Below are 16,254 nucleotides of genomic sequence, written 5' to 3' on the forward strand. Positions count from 1 at the left end.
CCCTGAAAGCCCTCCCCGCATCCTCGGGCATCATTAGTCGGGCGCGCCACCCAGCCCGGCCACTCCTAACTTCAGGAGAACTAGCAACAGGCACCATTTTGAGGAAGGGCCGGCACCGGGGGCCCAGGGGCGGGAGTCCCCGAGGTCGGGGTGGAGGTGGACAGTGCCGAGGCGGGGTGACGGCCTGGCCTCCGGGATGGGGCCGGCCCCCTCTCCTCCCCGAGCGCCTGGTGATGGGGGAGCCCCGGGGCGCGAGGTGCCTCCACGGGAGCCCCCGGAGCCCCGCGAAGGGGCCTGGGGGTGACCCAGCGGGGAGGGCTCCCGGCCCGGGCTGGGGGCTGGAGCCTGCGGGCGCGCATTCTCGGGGCGGGGCCGGACCCGGGCACAAACGGCAGGGTGGGGGCGGGCCGGGGGCTGCGCCGGGGCTCCCCTCCCCCCCTTCTCCAGGTGGCTCGGGTTTCCAGGGGCCCGGGGAGGCCGGTGATTGGCAGGCCTGTCGGAGCGCCGCCCCGCCCCGGCCCCGCCCCCTCCGCCGCGGCGGAGTCGCTGCTCCGGGCTGGGCGGCGGGCAGTTCCCGCTCCGCCTCCGTGCGCCCGCCTCGGGGCTCATTCAGAAAAAGGGAGAAGGACGGGCGGCGGGAGGGCGGAGCGCTGCCCGGGGACCCCGAGAGGCGGCGGCCAGCGAGAGCCCGGCCGCGGGGCCCGGCAGCGGGGGCCGGCAGCGGGGCCGGCAGCGGGGCCGGCAGCGGGCCCGGCGGCGAGAGCCCGGCCGCGGGGGCCCGGACCCGCCGGCCGCCGAGGCTCGGGGGCTGAGCCGGCCCGGGGGGCCGGAGCCGGGGCCTCCGCGGGCGGGGCGGGGCGGGCTGCGCGGCCGGGGCGTCCCTTTGTCCGGGCGGCGCCGCTGGGGCCGGGGCCGCCGCGCTCCGCCGCGCTCCGCCGCGCTCCTCCTCCCCGCCCGGGCTCCCGGGCCGCCCGCGCCCCCGTCGGAATCCCGGCCGAGGCGATGCCGGACCAGATCTCCGTGTCGGAATTCGTGGCCGAGACCCATGAGGATTACAAAGCCCCCACCGCCTCCAGCTTCACCACCCGCACCGCCCAGTGCCGGAACACGGTGGCCGCCATCGAGGAGGTAAGGCGCGGGCCGGGGGCTCCTCCCCGCTCCCCCGCTCCCGTGGCGCGGCCGCGGTGCGCTCGGGGACCCAGGCCCGCGCCTCCCCCGCCCTCCAGCCGTCGCCCTCCCGCGCGCTGGTCCGGCCCAGGGGCCGGGGCTCGGCCTCGGGAGACCCGGGTTCGAATTCCGCTCCTGCCGCCTTCTGACCCGGGACCCTCCTCTCCCCCTCCCGCCCGCGCCGTCCCTGGCCTTAGTTCCCCCCGCAGTGCGAGGCCGACCCTGGGGATGCTCCCTGAGCCCGGCCCCGGCGCTGGGGAAAAGAATCTTTGGACTCCGGGGGCCAGGCACGGTGGTTTCTCCCCTCCCCCACCCCACCCCCCATCCTCGCCCTCTATCCTAGCGAAAAGTTTCTATGCGGGATCCAGGAGCTGCAGGGTTAATCCTGTCGGGAACAGAAGCTCTTTGTTCGCGGTGTAGTCGGGCTTCCCGGAGCTCTTATTGATTGTTGGCCATTTGGGCTTCAGGTTTTTTTTTGCCCAAAAATAAACCCGGCTCCTCGGCACCCCTTGCTTTGGGTCTGCTCCGACCGACCCAACTTTCACCCCAAACGGCATTGCGGGGCGGCGGTCAGGAACCTGCCCGCCCAGCTGGCGCCCTTGCACCCTCCGGATGGCCGGGGCTGGCCCAGGGACGCGCTTCGGGCCGGGGCTCCAGGGCCACCTTGAAGGAGAAGGCTCGGCTTCCGAAACTTGCTCTTGTTACCTGGCTTCCGCTTGTCATTTGTGACGTGGGTCATCCATCCCCGAGGACCAGCCTTGCTCCGGAGGACCTCGTTGGGTTTGTCGCCCACTTTCACTGCTGGGAAGGCCCTCCCCCACCACTCCTGAACTTTCCCGGCTTCTCAGAATCGGGTTCGACTTGGCATTGAGCGCAGCCCATCAGTATTAGGCTGTGGCTTCACACGATTAGATCATGGATTGCTTTTTTGTCCTTTTTTTTTTAATGTGCCCAACACTGACTGGCACGTAATAGTAGAGGCTTGAGAAAAGTTAGTTGTTGTACCGTGTGGGTTGTTAGAAAGGGCTAAACACCAGAAAATGTTGTCCCACTGTTAGATGGCTATAGATCTTTATGTACATTGTAAGGTTATGTATATAGACAGTACAGTAGTTGAGGGAAAGAGGATCCTTAGATGCAACATTCAGAAACTAAGAGATGTAAAAAGACCTTAAAATCATCAGCTAGATTAACCTCGTTTTTCAGGTGAGTGAAGTATAGATTGCAAAAGGGGAAAATGATTTGCCAAGGTCATGCAGGACATTACCCAAAGTTCATGGCTGAATTCCATCCAGCTGGTTCTCAAGCTAGTGATCTGCAGTAACCTTACTTTTTACAGCTGCCATCACCTATAATTTGTTTTACTTACTAAAGATTCCCCAGAAATCATACTGCCATTCTCCCTTAATAAGTCCAGAGTGAACCTCTACCAAGGTTAGATGAGGTGTTAAAGTTAATTGTCCTAAAGAGCTTAATGAAGTTACAGTCCTAATGACAAAATAAAAAAATCAAGAGAGGTTTTAGACCTGAGTTGACTTTCAAACGGGTCAGGGTTAGATTATAGCTAAGAGAATGAACACAGGCTGCTTCTGGCTTTTTGTTTATTTTAAACAACCAGTCACACAATTTCTAGTCACACAGATCTGGTGCCCCCAAATTCTTAGTTTTTAGCGATTAAAGCTTAATCCTCTTGGTCCAATACCAGAAAGAACAAATAATAAGGCTATAGATGGAGTTTATCAGTTAAAACTGCACTGAGACTTTGGGGACATCTTATATAGGAATTTTGAATCATATTGGAATATTGAATTGTATTGAAAACTTCACATACTGGTGTATTGCTATAGTTTTAATATTTTAGCTTGTAGGGAAATATTAGTAGTTGCCAAAAAGTCCTTAAGTACTCTTATTAATTCCTGTAGCTTCTTGGACAGACCATCTGTATATCTGGTGACACAGCAACAATTTACTTAAATGGAGAGGGGCATTTTTCTTTTTTTAAACTGAGGCAATTTTTCTGTTTAAAAAAACTGAAGATATTAGAATTTTTATAGGAAGCATATTTAGATGAATATTTTATATAGAATTGCATATTTGATTTTCAAAGGTCATTCAGTATTCCTATCTAGGATGTCCTGAAAGTCTCAGTACAATTTTAAAGTGATTAAAACTAAAAACTGCATCAAGACTTTTAGGACATATAAATAGGAATATTAATTCAACATTCTGGAAATACCTTATTGATATATTGCTATATCTTTTATGTTCTGGCTTGCAGGTATTTTAGAAAAGTTAGTGGAGTAATAATAATCAGTTCTTGAGTACCTTCATTAATTCCTCTAGGTTCTTGGGCAGACCATCTGTAGCTAGTTACTGAGTGAAGAAACCCAGCAATGATTTACTAAGATGTCGTTCTTTTTCTAAATTGAGGCAATTTTTTTTTTGTTTAAATAAAAAAGATGTTTGGTATTCTGATAGGAAACATTTAGATGAACTTTTTGCATTGAATTTCATTAATTGATTTAAAAGGTCATCAGAGGGGGCAGCTAGGTGGCATAGTGAGTGAATAGAGCACTGGCCCTGGAGTTAGTCAGGAGTACCTGGGTTCAAATCCGGTCTCAGACACTTAATAATTACCTAGCTGTGTGGCCTTGGGCAAGCCACTTAACCCCACTTGCCTTGCAAAAACCTTAAAAAAAAAAGGTCATCAGAAAGAACATCAAAGGTAATCTAGTCCAGTTCCCCTCCCTCCAATCGTTTTATAGATTTGGAAATGAAAGTCCAGATGAATTGAGAAACCTGCTCCAAAGTCATATAGCCAAATAGTATCAAAGCCCTCATTAGAGGAATTTTAATCTTATTTTTTTCAAGTTCAGATTTTAAAATTTCATCAGCATAGAAACTCAGTGTGTTAACCCTCTTCACTTGTAATTTATAGTCTTGAGAGTTATCTGTGTGGAGAAGTTTAGTGACTTACCTGTTAAATAGATAGTAAGTGTCAGAGGAGAGATTTGAATTGAGGTCCTTTGATTGCAGAGCCAGGGTTCCCCCTATTGTACCAGGCTACTCTCATTTTTCCCCTCAAACTCTTTGCCTTCCTCCTACCTTTACCTATTACTGTAGTCTAGAAATCACCCTGGACTCTTCACTAACTCTCACTTCCCATATCCAATCTGTTGCCAAGGGCTGCCAATTTCACCTTAGCAACATAACATCCTTCTCTTCTCCGACACAGTCACCATCGACTATAAATCCTCATTACTTTATGCCTGAACGATTGTAACAGTCTACTGGTGGGTCTGCCTCTCCCAGATCTCTTCCCCCTCCAATTCATCCTCCATTCCATCCTGACTATGCCGCCCTCCTATTTAATAAGCTTCAGTAGCTCCCTGGTGCCTCCAGGATCAAATACAAAATGTTCTGTTTGGCATTCAGAGCTCTTTATTTCCTAGGTCCCTTCTATCTTTGCAGTTTTCTTTCATTTTACTCTATGCCATAAAGTCTTTGATCCAGCCCTTAAGCTGTTCCAGGAACAAGACTTCAAATCTCTCTTGGTAGTCCCCCAGGACTGAAATGTTTTCCTCCTCCAGCTCTTCCTGCTGACCTCCCTGACTTGTTTTGTTGTTGTTTGTCCTTCTATCTCAGAGAACTATGAAATCTGGGAGGTGATGACATAATTGAATTTAAAGTGTGTGAGAAATGGTTCTTCTGGAACCATTTGGGTCCAGTGGCCAAGATGGGGACTACTGGAGATGGTCCTGGCTTATATAAAATCCTAACCAAAATTCTGTCTTTTAATAGAAGCTTTCCCCATCCACCCCCCCCCCTTTTTTTTTCCCCAAGGCAATGGGGTTAAGTGGCTTGCCCAAGGCCACATAGCTATGTAATTATTAAGTGTCTGAGGCCTAATTTGAACTCAGGTCCTCCTGACTCCAGGGCCTAGCTGCCCCTCCCCATCCCTTCTTAATTTTAGTGCCTTTCCTCTCTTAATTATTTCCTATTTATCCTCTTCATAGCTTGCATTTTATATATTTGCATCATCCCTCTCCCCCTTTAGATTGAATGCTCCTTTAGGGTAGGGACTGCCTTTTACCTCTTTTTGTATCCCAACTCTTACCACTTAATAAATCTATACTGACTGAATGTTTCTCTTTAAATGTATAACTGTTCCTTTTCTATCGTCTTCTTCCACCCTCCATAACTACTGTAGTAGACCTTGGAAGTCAGTGCAGTAAGCTTTGTCATTAAATTTGGCATATTCACCGTCTGATTAATTTCAGTTCAACAGTTAAAAACATCTTAAAATCCAAAGCTCTCTTTGAGGCATGGTAGGAGATTACTTCTAATCTCAGCAATCAGCTGATTACAAAGCTGCTGAATTTTAGCAAAAAAAAAAATTATTGAACTAAAAGTGTGCTCTAGATTTCTTACTTTGTGTCATTTAAACATAATAATGGTTTTATGCCTATTGGTGGAGCAGTTGGGGGAAGGGGGACCTCCTTCCAAAACTAATTAGCCTTACCTCACTTAAGCAAATCCAATATATGAAAGATTGAATTTTACAAAATCTAGTGTATTGTCTTTGCAAAAGGATCTTTATTATGGATTTCCTCAGTAGCTCCCATTCCTTACCAAACTAGATTCAAGCTCTTAGTCTACTACTTACTAGCTATGGTAACTTGAGGACATTTGTCCTCTCTGAAGTTTCATTTTCTTATCTGTAAAATAGGGGGGAAATGCCTATTTTACCTTGTTCCAGAGTTCTTATGAGGGTTAAATAACAAACTGAGAGTTTTGGTTTTTTTTTTAACCATAAGGCACCATATAAAGGTAAGAAATTATTTAAAGAATGTTATTTGCCTAGAAAATATCTTTCTCAAGTTCATTTAAAATGTGGTTACATGTAAAAAAAAATGGGTTCCTAACTATGGTACAGTGGAGACGAGGCCAAATTTGCTGTCAGAGAACCCAGGTTCTAATCTCACTCTACTGAAATGACTTTGTGCAAATCTTATTGGATCTCAGTTTCCTCATCTCTAAAAATAAGGACTTTGACTAGATCTCTGAAATCCCCCTTTTACTTTATTATTATTATTTAATTTAGGGCTTCAGCTTCTTCTGAATGCATCTTTTGTAAAGTGAGTTATTCAAAACTGACTTGGAAAAAGGCAAATGTGTTGTCATAATAGCATAGACTTTTGAGTAGGAATCACCTTATTTAAATAGTACCTCTAAGCTCTTGGTCCAGTATTTAAAGAAGTGATTCACAAAATCAGTAATCTAGTTTAAAACATTAATTTTTGTGAGTCACTTATTTCTAGTGCAGATTCTATGCTCAGATCATATTGGGTATTAAAGTGCCATTTCTGTTTTTGAATCTGTGCTTCGAAGAATACTCAATTCATTAAGCTCCTGATGCAATTGTTTGGCACTAGAATGCTGTATGGGCTCCAGGGGACTCGAGATTTAAAAAATAAATTAATAAACCCAACCAGATACTATATTATAGTTAATTCACAGCTCGTAAATAAAATCTAAATGAGGCATAGAATAGGAGAGTTGATGATTTCTACTTGCCTTATAATAAATATCAAGAATTTACTGGCCTTCAGATTTTGTTTTGTTTTAACCACCTAATTTCTGAGAGTGCGTGTGTGTATTTTCAAATTTTATTTGACTTGAAACATTTCTTTGCTTGGGTAGAGCATTCTTTCTTTATGATTTTAATGTGCCTGAGTGAAGCTGAAAAATAGCTTTTTTTTTCTTAAGATAATAGAAATAAGCAAATAATGGAATTGAATAGTTAACTTCTTTGATATATTAGTAGTATCCCAAGTAATCATTTGTGGAATTTTCATTTCTTCTATTTCCCAGAGCTTTAGGTCACTTTTAAGTAGTAATGTTTTCTTTTTTTAAAGTGATGCAGAAGTCTTTAAAATATTGGTAGTTGAAATATTTTGAAAATTAATGTTTCACTTAAAAAAGCAAATCTGGTTCATTCTGCCCTAAGGATTTTTATTTCTAGATACATAGCTTTTTATAAAAATGATGATGACTTTTAAGTATTAAAATTTAATCCATTTCCTTCCAGAGCTATAATTCTCTAATATGTTGCCCTTGGTTGCCCTGGAAATCATGTTGCCGACATAAACAGAGGGTTATAACTGTAGGAAAGGAACCAGCAGCTGTGATTCCTTAACTCCCAAGGGCCAAACTGTCCTTGGGGTTTGGTTCATCTCATGTTTTAGAGTGAACCACCTATATACATGCTTCATTGAATTGTTTTAAAAAATATCACTCACCCCCCCCAAAAAAAAACAGACCCCTGCCTCAAGTCTCTCTTCTTAGTTCATTGCTGTGATGTGTCATTCCTCTATTCAGAAACCATCAATGACTCCCCCTTGCCCCCCCCCCCACCGTTTTTGAATAAAGTTTGAACCCCTGCTGTGGTATTCAAGGCTTTCCTGAATCTACCATCAATCTGTCTTTATAATTTTATCTTAATACCATTCATTTTCTATATTCTAGCAATAGTGACTACTTTTAGTCTTCTACTCTTCTTATGCTTGATTCCTCTTTCATGTCTTTTCTCCAATTTGGTGGGGTGTTTTTTGTTTGTTTTTGTTTTTGGTAAGGCAGTGGGTTTAAGTGACTTATCCCAAGGTCACACAGCTAATTAGTATCAAGCATCTTGGCTCCAATTTGAACTCAGGTCCTCCTGACTCCAAGACTGGTGCGCTATCCACTGTGCCACCTAGCTTCCGCTTTCATGCCTTTTCCTCACACTAACTCCTTTGATTGAAGGTGACTTTGTTGGGATCTCCTTTCTATCTTTCAGCTGCTACCCCTTCAGTGAAGCTTTCCATAACATTCCCCTTAAAACTTTTCATCAGATTTTGCCTGATTGTCCTTCACTTATTTTTCTTCCTTGCTCCTTCATCATCCATATCCCCACCCCCCATATGTAGCTATTTCTTCCTGTCTCTGTCCTGGGCCTCTTTCTCAGTGACCTCATCAAATCCCATTGATTCAAACAGCATTTCTTTGCAAGCATTTCCCAAATCCACAACCCTCATCCACTCTCTTGAGCTCCAGGCCTATTGTTCCATCTGCTTGCTTGACATCTCCATCTTGAAGTTCTGTGGGCATCTCAAACTTAGTATATCCCCAAGCAGAATTCATCTTTATTCCAAAACCCATTCCTTTTCTAATTTACCTATCTTTATCAAGAATGCTACCATTTTTTTTACCTAAACTTCCATTCTTCAGAGATTCCCTTCAACTTTTTACTTTCATTCACCTTCCCCATACAAGATGCCAAGATGCCAAAACATCTTGTTTCTACTTTCTCAACACTTCTTACGATTATTGCAACATGGTAACTACTCTAGTCTAGGTCTTGAATGAATAACTGAGCAACTATAACAATAGTAATATCGCTGTCACCTAGGCTGATGAAATATTACTCTCTCTCATATGCTTTGCCTTCCCACTGAACTGGCCAACTTGATTTCCACTGTTTGACATCCCATCTCCTGTTTCCTCCTGTACAAAGTGATATACTTCCTTACATCTGCCTCTTTGAACCCCTAGCTCAGGCTCAACTCAATATCACCTCCAAAAGATTCCAAAAGTTGAGTTCTTTTGCACCCCATCACTGTGTATTTTTTCTTTGTTTATAATCTGCTTATCTGTCTGCAAATATGGTCTCCTTGAGGGTAGAAATTATCATTCTGGGATTTACAGTACCCTACACATAGACATAAAATGTGTTTGATGGTTGATTGATTGCCTCCATCATAATGAACTGTCTTTTCCTACTTCCTGTCTTTTTCCTTAATATGTTCATATTGTAGTATTGGAAGGGACCTTAGACATGGTTGAGCCCAGCCTATGCCTGAATAAGAATCTCTTCGGCAGTATCCCCAGCAAGTGATCAAAGGTCTTTCCAGTCTTCACTTTATAAATCTCTAGTGAGGGAACTCACCAAGGGAAATAGCCTCATTCCCAAGGCTGCCCATTTTGCTTTTGGGCAAATCTAATTTACTTACACCAAGCACCACTCACCCTCCCAGGCTCCATTTACTTCAGAATTGGTTCATGAGGTCTGGAGAATGGCTCTGCAAAAGCTGAGGCCAGTTCTGCCTCCTGCTTGATAATAGGAATATCTATTGCAACTTGATGCTGGACTTTATCCCATATGATTGGGGGAATTTGACTACTGCTGCCATAGGCCAAGTGGGGCTCCACAATTAATAGATATATGGGAGCTTTGTTTTCGACACCAGTAGGAATTGACCTGAACAGACACTCTTCCTGGTAGCTCTCCCCATTTAAGCTAAGCCCATTTCATTAAGACATTTATTGGTCTTCACCTTCCAGAAGCTATGCTTGAAAGGTCAAATTCATCTTGCCAATATTCTACAACATGCATTTCATATGACATATCCACTTATAAAAGATCCTTATGCATCTTAGATGATATATCCATTTAAAGATCCTTATGCATCTCATATGACATATCCACTTAAAATAAGTGTTTATCCAGATTATTTTGTTGTACTAAAATTTTACTGTGCTATAAACTGTTGGGAATAAATGAGCAATAGACAGGAGGTTTTACTGAGATGTTTTTCACAGTGGTATTTAAATGTGTCATGAATCCTTTTGGAAGTCTGATGGAACCTACAATCTACCACGTCTCCCCTTTTTCCCAGAAGCATTTTTGGTGTGTTTTGTAGGGGGGTAAAGGAGGGGGGGAGATGCCTATCTTACTGGGGCTATAAGTGCAGTGGCCATTCATGAGCCAAATCTTAAAACTTATTCACATAGAAGCTTTAACCCATTGCATTATTATGGCCTAAGCCCATCCTTAGGCAGCCTAGTGACCCCTCCTGTTCTTGCGGGCTCAGTTTGAATGGTAGATCAGCTTTAGTTTTACTGCAACTGAGATCTCCCCAACTCAAGCAATTCACCAGCCCCAGCATTCCCTGTAGAAGACTTATGCCTCCACAGTGCACTAATCTTTTATATATATATATTATATATATATATATATATATATATATATATATATATATATATATATATATATTTCTCCAATTAAATGTTAAAACAATTTTTAATATTTGGGTTTTTTTTAAGTTTTGAGTTCCAACTTTTATCCCTCCATTACCTCCCCCCACCAGAGATAGTAAGCAATCTATAGGCTATCTGTGTTCAATCCTGTAAAACATTTCTGTTAGTCATTTTGTACAAGGAGATTTGAATAAAAGAATGAAAAAAAGATGAAAAATTATTTACTTCAGTCTATTCAGTCAATATCAGTTCTTTCTCTGGAGGTGTGGATAGTATGCTTCACCATTAGGTTTTTGGGATTGTCTTCATTGTATTGAACTAAATGAATAAATGAAATGTATAAGATTTCAAGGAAACCAATTATATTGAAATTGTTATCCTCTATTCCCCCCCCCCCAAAAAAAACCCCTAAACAGCTTAGGGATCCCAGGTGAAGAATCTTTGCTGTGAAGGAACTTGATTTCTATTATGGAGTTAGGCTAAATATTGCATTCCCAATACTAGCTTTGTGTGCATCTGCCTTGGTGTTGTTTTAGGTATTAATAACATTTATATGCCACTTTATGGTTATTGAGTACTTGACATGTATTATATCAATTGATCTTGCCTCTAACCATGTGAAGTAGATAATAAAGATATGATTAGTTTCATTTTGTGGATGAGGAAACAGCTTTAGACAGATAAAGTAACTTGGCAAAGTTCCTTAGGGCATCAGGAGTTCTTTGGAAGTCATTATTGACCTTTTTGAGATGGCTGAAGGCTACAGAAGCATTGGTATGATAGAATGAGCCCTACATTGAAAGAAGAGATGGGAGTTTCAAATCCTAGCTCTCTTACTATGTTGTCTTGAAAATCCTAGACCTTATCTGCAAAAAAAAAAAAAAAAGTTGCAACAGATATCATTAAGGTCCTTTACAGCTCTATTCTTTATGAGAATAAGATTCCAAAGGATTCTTTTCGTAACTAAGCCTCAAAAAGATCCTTGTGCTTCTTGGCATGAGCCAGGTTGAAGCTTCTGTACCTTGGAGGTTTTAGAGGGCTTAGAGGAGTAATGCTACTGGAATGGCAGTAAAGTTAATTAAAGATTGCTTGCTGCTGGGTGACAGTTTCCATTCTTATGACCTGCACAAGCAGCATGCTTTTTTTTCTTGTTGATTCCTTGTTACTCTTCCAATATAAGTAAGTACTTTTATATCATTTGTATAGGGAGTAAGTGATCCTACTTGAGTTGGTTTATTAGTTGGTTAGACTAGTGGTGTCAAACTCAAATAAAAATTGGAGGTCTCTAATCTGTTGTATAAGGTAAATAAAGCTCCCTGCAGGCTACATATTGACTTAGTTTTAAAATGTTATATTATTTATGATTTTTATTTTTTAGCTATTTTCTTATTTTATATTATTTATATTCATATTAAATATAAATTTATTTTATATTTCCCAATTTTATTTTAATATGATTCTTAATCTGGTGTCTGATATCTGGATCAGACTTTTGAGTTGACTTGTATCTCATTTTAATTTATTTCCTTCTCCTATGCAGTGTTCTTTTATTTTTTGGTATCCCATGGCCTCAAATTTGGAGAATATCCTTTTATTACAAGCATTTTTCAGATTTAAATTTCAGTGTAATACAAAAACATTTATTTTTTCACCAGCTGTGTGTGCAGAGCACTGTGCTAAGTTGGGTATGTATTTGTTATGTGGTGGGATGAAGAGTGAGCATTAATGGCTGATAATAAGCTATAACTCCTGTCTCTAAGAAGATATATAAAGAAAATGAGATGGAATTAGAAGAGTGCTGGATTTAGAATCAAATTTTGAATTCTACTTCTTTAACTATGTGACTTTGGGGAAAGTCACTTAAAACTCTGAGCCTTAGTTTCCTTGTTTGTAAACTGTGGGTAATAGTTCTAGTATTTAACCTTTTAAGGTTATTATGAGGATAAAATGAGATGATGTATAATGCTGTAAAAATTCCATCATGATGATAATTGTGTTTCCACTTCCATGTTTTTTACCTTTTATATAGGGAATAAGTGATCCTTCTTGAGTTAGATGGGTCCTTTGTGTGTGGGATGTTATTTATAATGTCATAACATCTGAACTGGCAGATGGGCGCTAAGTCCGCTCCACAATTTATCATCACATGCCATTTGTTTCTTTTACTCTTGGAGCCAATATATTGCCTGCTACCAGAGGCAGAAAACTCTTAAGTTTGGGGATATTACTTGCCAGCATGAGTTCTCTGCCATATTTACTTAGTGGTAAGTCTGTCTGTCTTGAGAACTGGTGCTTCAGGCCATACTTGTATGTACTGTGTTTTCTTTAACCATGCTATTTGTTCTTTTTCCCTCTGGACTATCGAGATGGCTTTCCTTGACCCAATTTCACTATCCCCTTTCATGTGTGTATAGATAGTCATTGAATTTAACTAAAATCTTGGCTGGCTGCCTGCTGTCCAAACCACATAATAAAGTCATCTTTCCATTCAATTTTAAGTATAGTTTTTTGAGAGATGAATTTGTAAATAAACCCAGACTATAGAAATTCACTATTGTTTTGGTAATAGCTCCCATTGTTTTTTATATCCTGGGAAGGCTGGACCTAATGCAACTTGGCCTAACTTTTGTGACTTCTAAAAAGAAATGAGAGCAGCTGCGTGGATCAAAAATGCTTGGACTTGGTCAGATGAAGTTGAAGTCCGGAAATCAGGTTTTAGGCCATTGGAACTTAGAATTTCGAACTGGAAGGGACTTTGTGATCATCTAGAACAGGGTTTTTTAATCTAGATTCCTTAGGCACTTTGGTGAAGCCCATCATCTCAGAATGATGTTTTTAAAGGCAAAAAAATAATACACTGGAAGCCATTTATGGTGAAATATGATTCTCAAAATATTTTTCTAAAGAACACCTGAAACTCCTTAACTTTAAAGAAAAAGTGGTTGGTTAATTAGCTTAAGATCATACATATAGGAAATTTTAGGACTGGAATTCAAACTCAACTTTTTTGAGCCCAAATTTATTACATTTCCTATGATATCATGTGGTCCCTTATGCTTTTACAACTTATTAACTTTATGAACTTTATCCTTTGTGAACCTTAGTTTTCTCAGATATTAATGGGTAGAACTCCTTGCCTTCTAAACTTTATTGGCTTGTTATGAGGCTGAAATTAGAAAAAAATATGTTAAGGGCCTTGTGAGATATAATATAAACAGGTGTAAGAGAGTATCATTAAGTGATTTCTTGATGTAGTTAGTTTTTTCCTTCCAAGATAAAATAATTAAATTTTTTAACTTGTGCAAAAAAAAAACTTTAACCTTTACGTATTATATTTATTTTATTTTTGTACAAATGATGTTTTTTATACATTACTAAAATATTCTTGTGTAAGAGTAAACATAATACCCCCTCCCCCAAAAATATAGACCCTCATGAGCAATAAAGTAAAGAGGAAAAAATTAAAATTAAAAAAATAATAAAAGGGGCAGCTTGGTGGCACAGTGGATGGAGCACTGGCCCTGGAATCAGGAGCATCCAAGCTCAAATCCAGCCGCAGACACCCAACAGTCATCCAGCTGTGCGACCCTGGGTAAGCCACCCCAACCCCATTGCCCTGCAAAAACAAAAAAAAAAAACCAAGAAAATAAGATATGATAATAATAACAATAATAATAATAGGGGTGGCCAGGTGGTGCAGTGGACAGAGCACTGGCCCTGGAGTCAGGAGCACCTGAGTTCAAATCCAGCCTCAGACACCCAACAATCTTAACCTTTTTTTAAAAAAAATATCTTTTACATTTTGTTTTTGTTTTTGCAAGGCAGTGGGGTTAAGTGACTTGCCCAAGATCATACAGCTAGGTAATTATTAAGTATCTGAGGTCGCATTTGAACTCAGGTCCTACTGACTCCAGGGTCAGTGCTCTAGCCACTGCACCACTTAGCTGCCCTGATATGCTTTTTAAAAACAGCTTAGGAGGTGGAGCCAAGATGGCTACAGGAGAAGAGCCTCTCTTAGGTATTCTCCCTCTATAATATTTCAAAAATCATAAAATTATGACTCTAAATTTTTGAGAGACAGAACCCACAGAAAGATCCAGTGAGACAGTTCTCCAAAGCAAGGTAACCTGGAAAATAGAGAAAAGGCTCTGCTCCATGGGGTTAGAGGGGGGTGGCCCGCCAGAGTGAAGGAACTTGAGCCTCCTGGAGGCCCATGAAGCCCAGCCCTCAGGGCGCTCAACAAATAGCAGTGGACAGGGCAGCCCAGATCCAGGAAAAGGAAGCAGGCAGAGCCAGTAAACAGGAGCCCCAGGCAACTGAGCCTTGAGTGCTCAGCCTACCAAAGGTAGGGGAGTAGAGAGAGACTTCTGAGGTCTGTCCTCTGTACCTGGTTTGTTTGTTTTTTTAGGTTTTTGCAAGGCAAATGGAGTTAAGTGGCTTGCCCAAGGCCACACAGCTAGGTAATCATTAAGTGTCTGAGATCAGATTTGAACCCAGGCACTCCTGACTCCAGGGCTGGTGCTTTTTCCACTGTGCCACCTAGCCTCCCCTTGTCCTCTATACCTGGAACAGGACTCTAGGGCTCTGAACACATTCAGATTCTGATCACAGAACAGCAGCTTCCCCCCCCCCCACCTCAGCCCTGTGGTAGAGGGGTGTGCTTGTGGTCATTCACAGACCAGGAGGGAAGACAGAGAGCTTCACACACTAAGATCCTTGGGGGGGGGTCCCACTAATACTTAAAAGCTCATGAAGCACCCCAAAAGTAGGAACAGGCTAGGGAAATGAGTAAACAGAGGGAAAAGAGGAACACCATTGAAAAATACATTGTCTAGGATCCCAAGAAGGATCAAAATACTCAATCTGAAGATGAGGAAGTCCAAGCTTTTGCATCTGAAGACTCCAAGAAAAACCGAAATTGGGCTCAGGCTATGACAGAGCTCAAAAAAAGATTTTTGGGGCGGCTAGGTGGCACAGTGGATAGAACACCAACCTTGGAGTCGGGAGTCCCCTGAGTTTAAATATGGCCTCAGACACTTAACAATTACCTAGTTGTGTGGCCTTGGGAAAGTCATTTAACCCCATTGCCTTGCAAAAAAAATAAACTAAAAAATGATTTTGAAAATCTAGTAAGGTAGATACAAGAAAAATTGGGAAAAGAAATGAGAGAGATTCAAGAAAAACATGAAAAAGAAGTCAGTAGCTTAGTCAAGGAGATCAAAAAATGCTGAAGAAAATAACATGCTAAGTCAAATGGATAAAACAGTTCAAAAATTTATTGAGGAGAAGAATGCTTTAAAAAGCAGAATTGGCCGGATGGAAAAAGAGATAAGAAAGCTCTCTGAGGAAAACAAATCCTTCAGATGTAGAATGGATTTAAAGGAAGCTGCTGACTTTACAAGAAGTCAAGACAATACTTCAACACCAAAAGAATGAAAAATTATAAGAAAATGTAAAACATCTCAGTGAAAAAACAAATGATCTGGAAAAGAGATTCAGGAAAGATAATTTTAAAATTATTGTGATACCTGAAAGTCATGATCAGGAAAAGAGCCTTGGCCTCATTTTTAAAGAATTCCTACAGGAAAACTGCCCAAATATCCTAGAAGCAGAGGGCAAAATAGAAATTGAGAGAATCCACTGATCTCCCCCGGAAAGAGATCCAAAAAAAAAAACCCAAACCCAAGAATATTATAGCCAAGTTCCAGAACTCCCAAGTCAAAGACAAAATATTACAAGCAGCCAGAAGGACACAATTCAAATATCGTGGAGCTGCAGTCAGAATCACACAGAACTTAGCAGCAACTACATAAAGGGCTTGGAATATAATATTCCAGGAGGCAAAAGAGCTTGGAATGCAACCGAGAATCAACTATCCAGCAAAACTGAACATCTTTTTCCAGGGGAAAAGGTGAACTTTCAATGAACCAGGGGAATTTCAATTGTTCCTGTTGAAACAACTAGAGCTGAGTAGAAAGTTTGATCTTCAAATACAGGACTCAGGTAAAG

The 16,254-nt window shown here is 41.9% G+C and overlaps 1 protein-coding gene across 4 annotated transcripts in view; it reads left to right on the forward strand.

Annotated features, from left to right (window-relative positions):
- Nucleotides 1–935: 935 nt before the first annotated feature.
- Nucleotides 936–16,254, forward strand: part of ASAP2 (ArfGAP with SH3 domain, ankyrin repeat and PH domain 2) — a 326,404-nt gene continuing 311,085 nt past the window's right edge. For 2 of the 4 annotated variants that reach the window (XM_074209625.1, XM_074209628.1), the window contains exon 1: nucleotides 937–1,128. In XM_074209625.1, coding sequence (XP_074065726.1) covers nucleotides 1,003–1,128 — 126 coding nt within the window. In that variant the 5' untranslated portion in view covers nucleotides 937–1,002. Of the gene's footprint in view, nucleotides 1,129–16,254 lie in introns of all 4 variants that reach the window. The other 2 variants (XM_074209626.1, XM_074209627.1) reach the window with 2 other exon arrangements.

This window comes from Macrotis lagotis, chromosome 1 (genome assembly GCF_037893015.1).
Source record: "Macrotis lagotis isolate mMagLag1 chromosome 1, bilby.v1.9.chrom.fasta, whole genome shotgun sequence".
NCBI classification, from domain to species: Eukaryota; Metazoa; Chordata; class Mammalia; order Peramelemorphia; family Peramelidae; genus Macrotis; species Macrotis lagotis.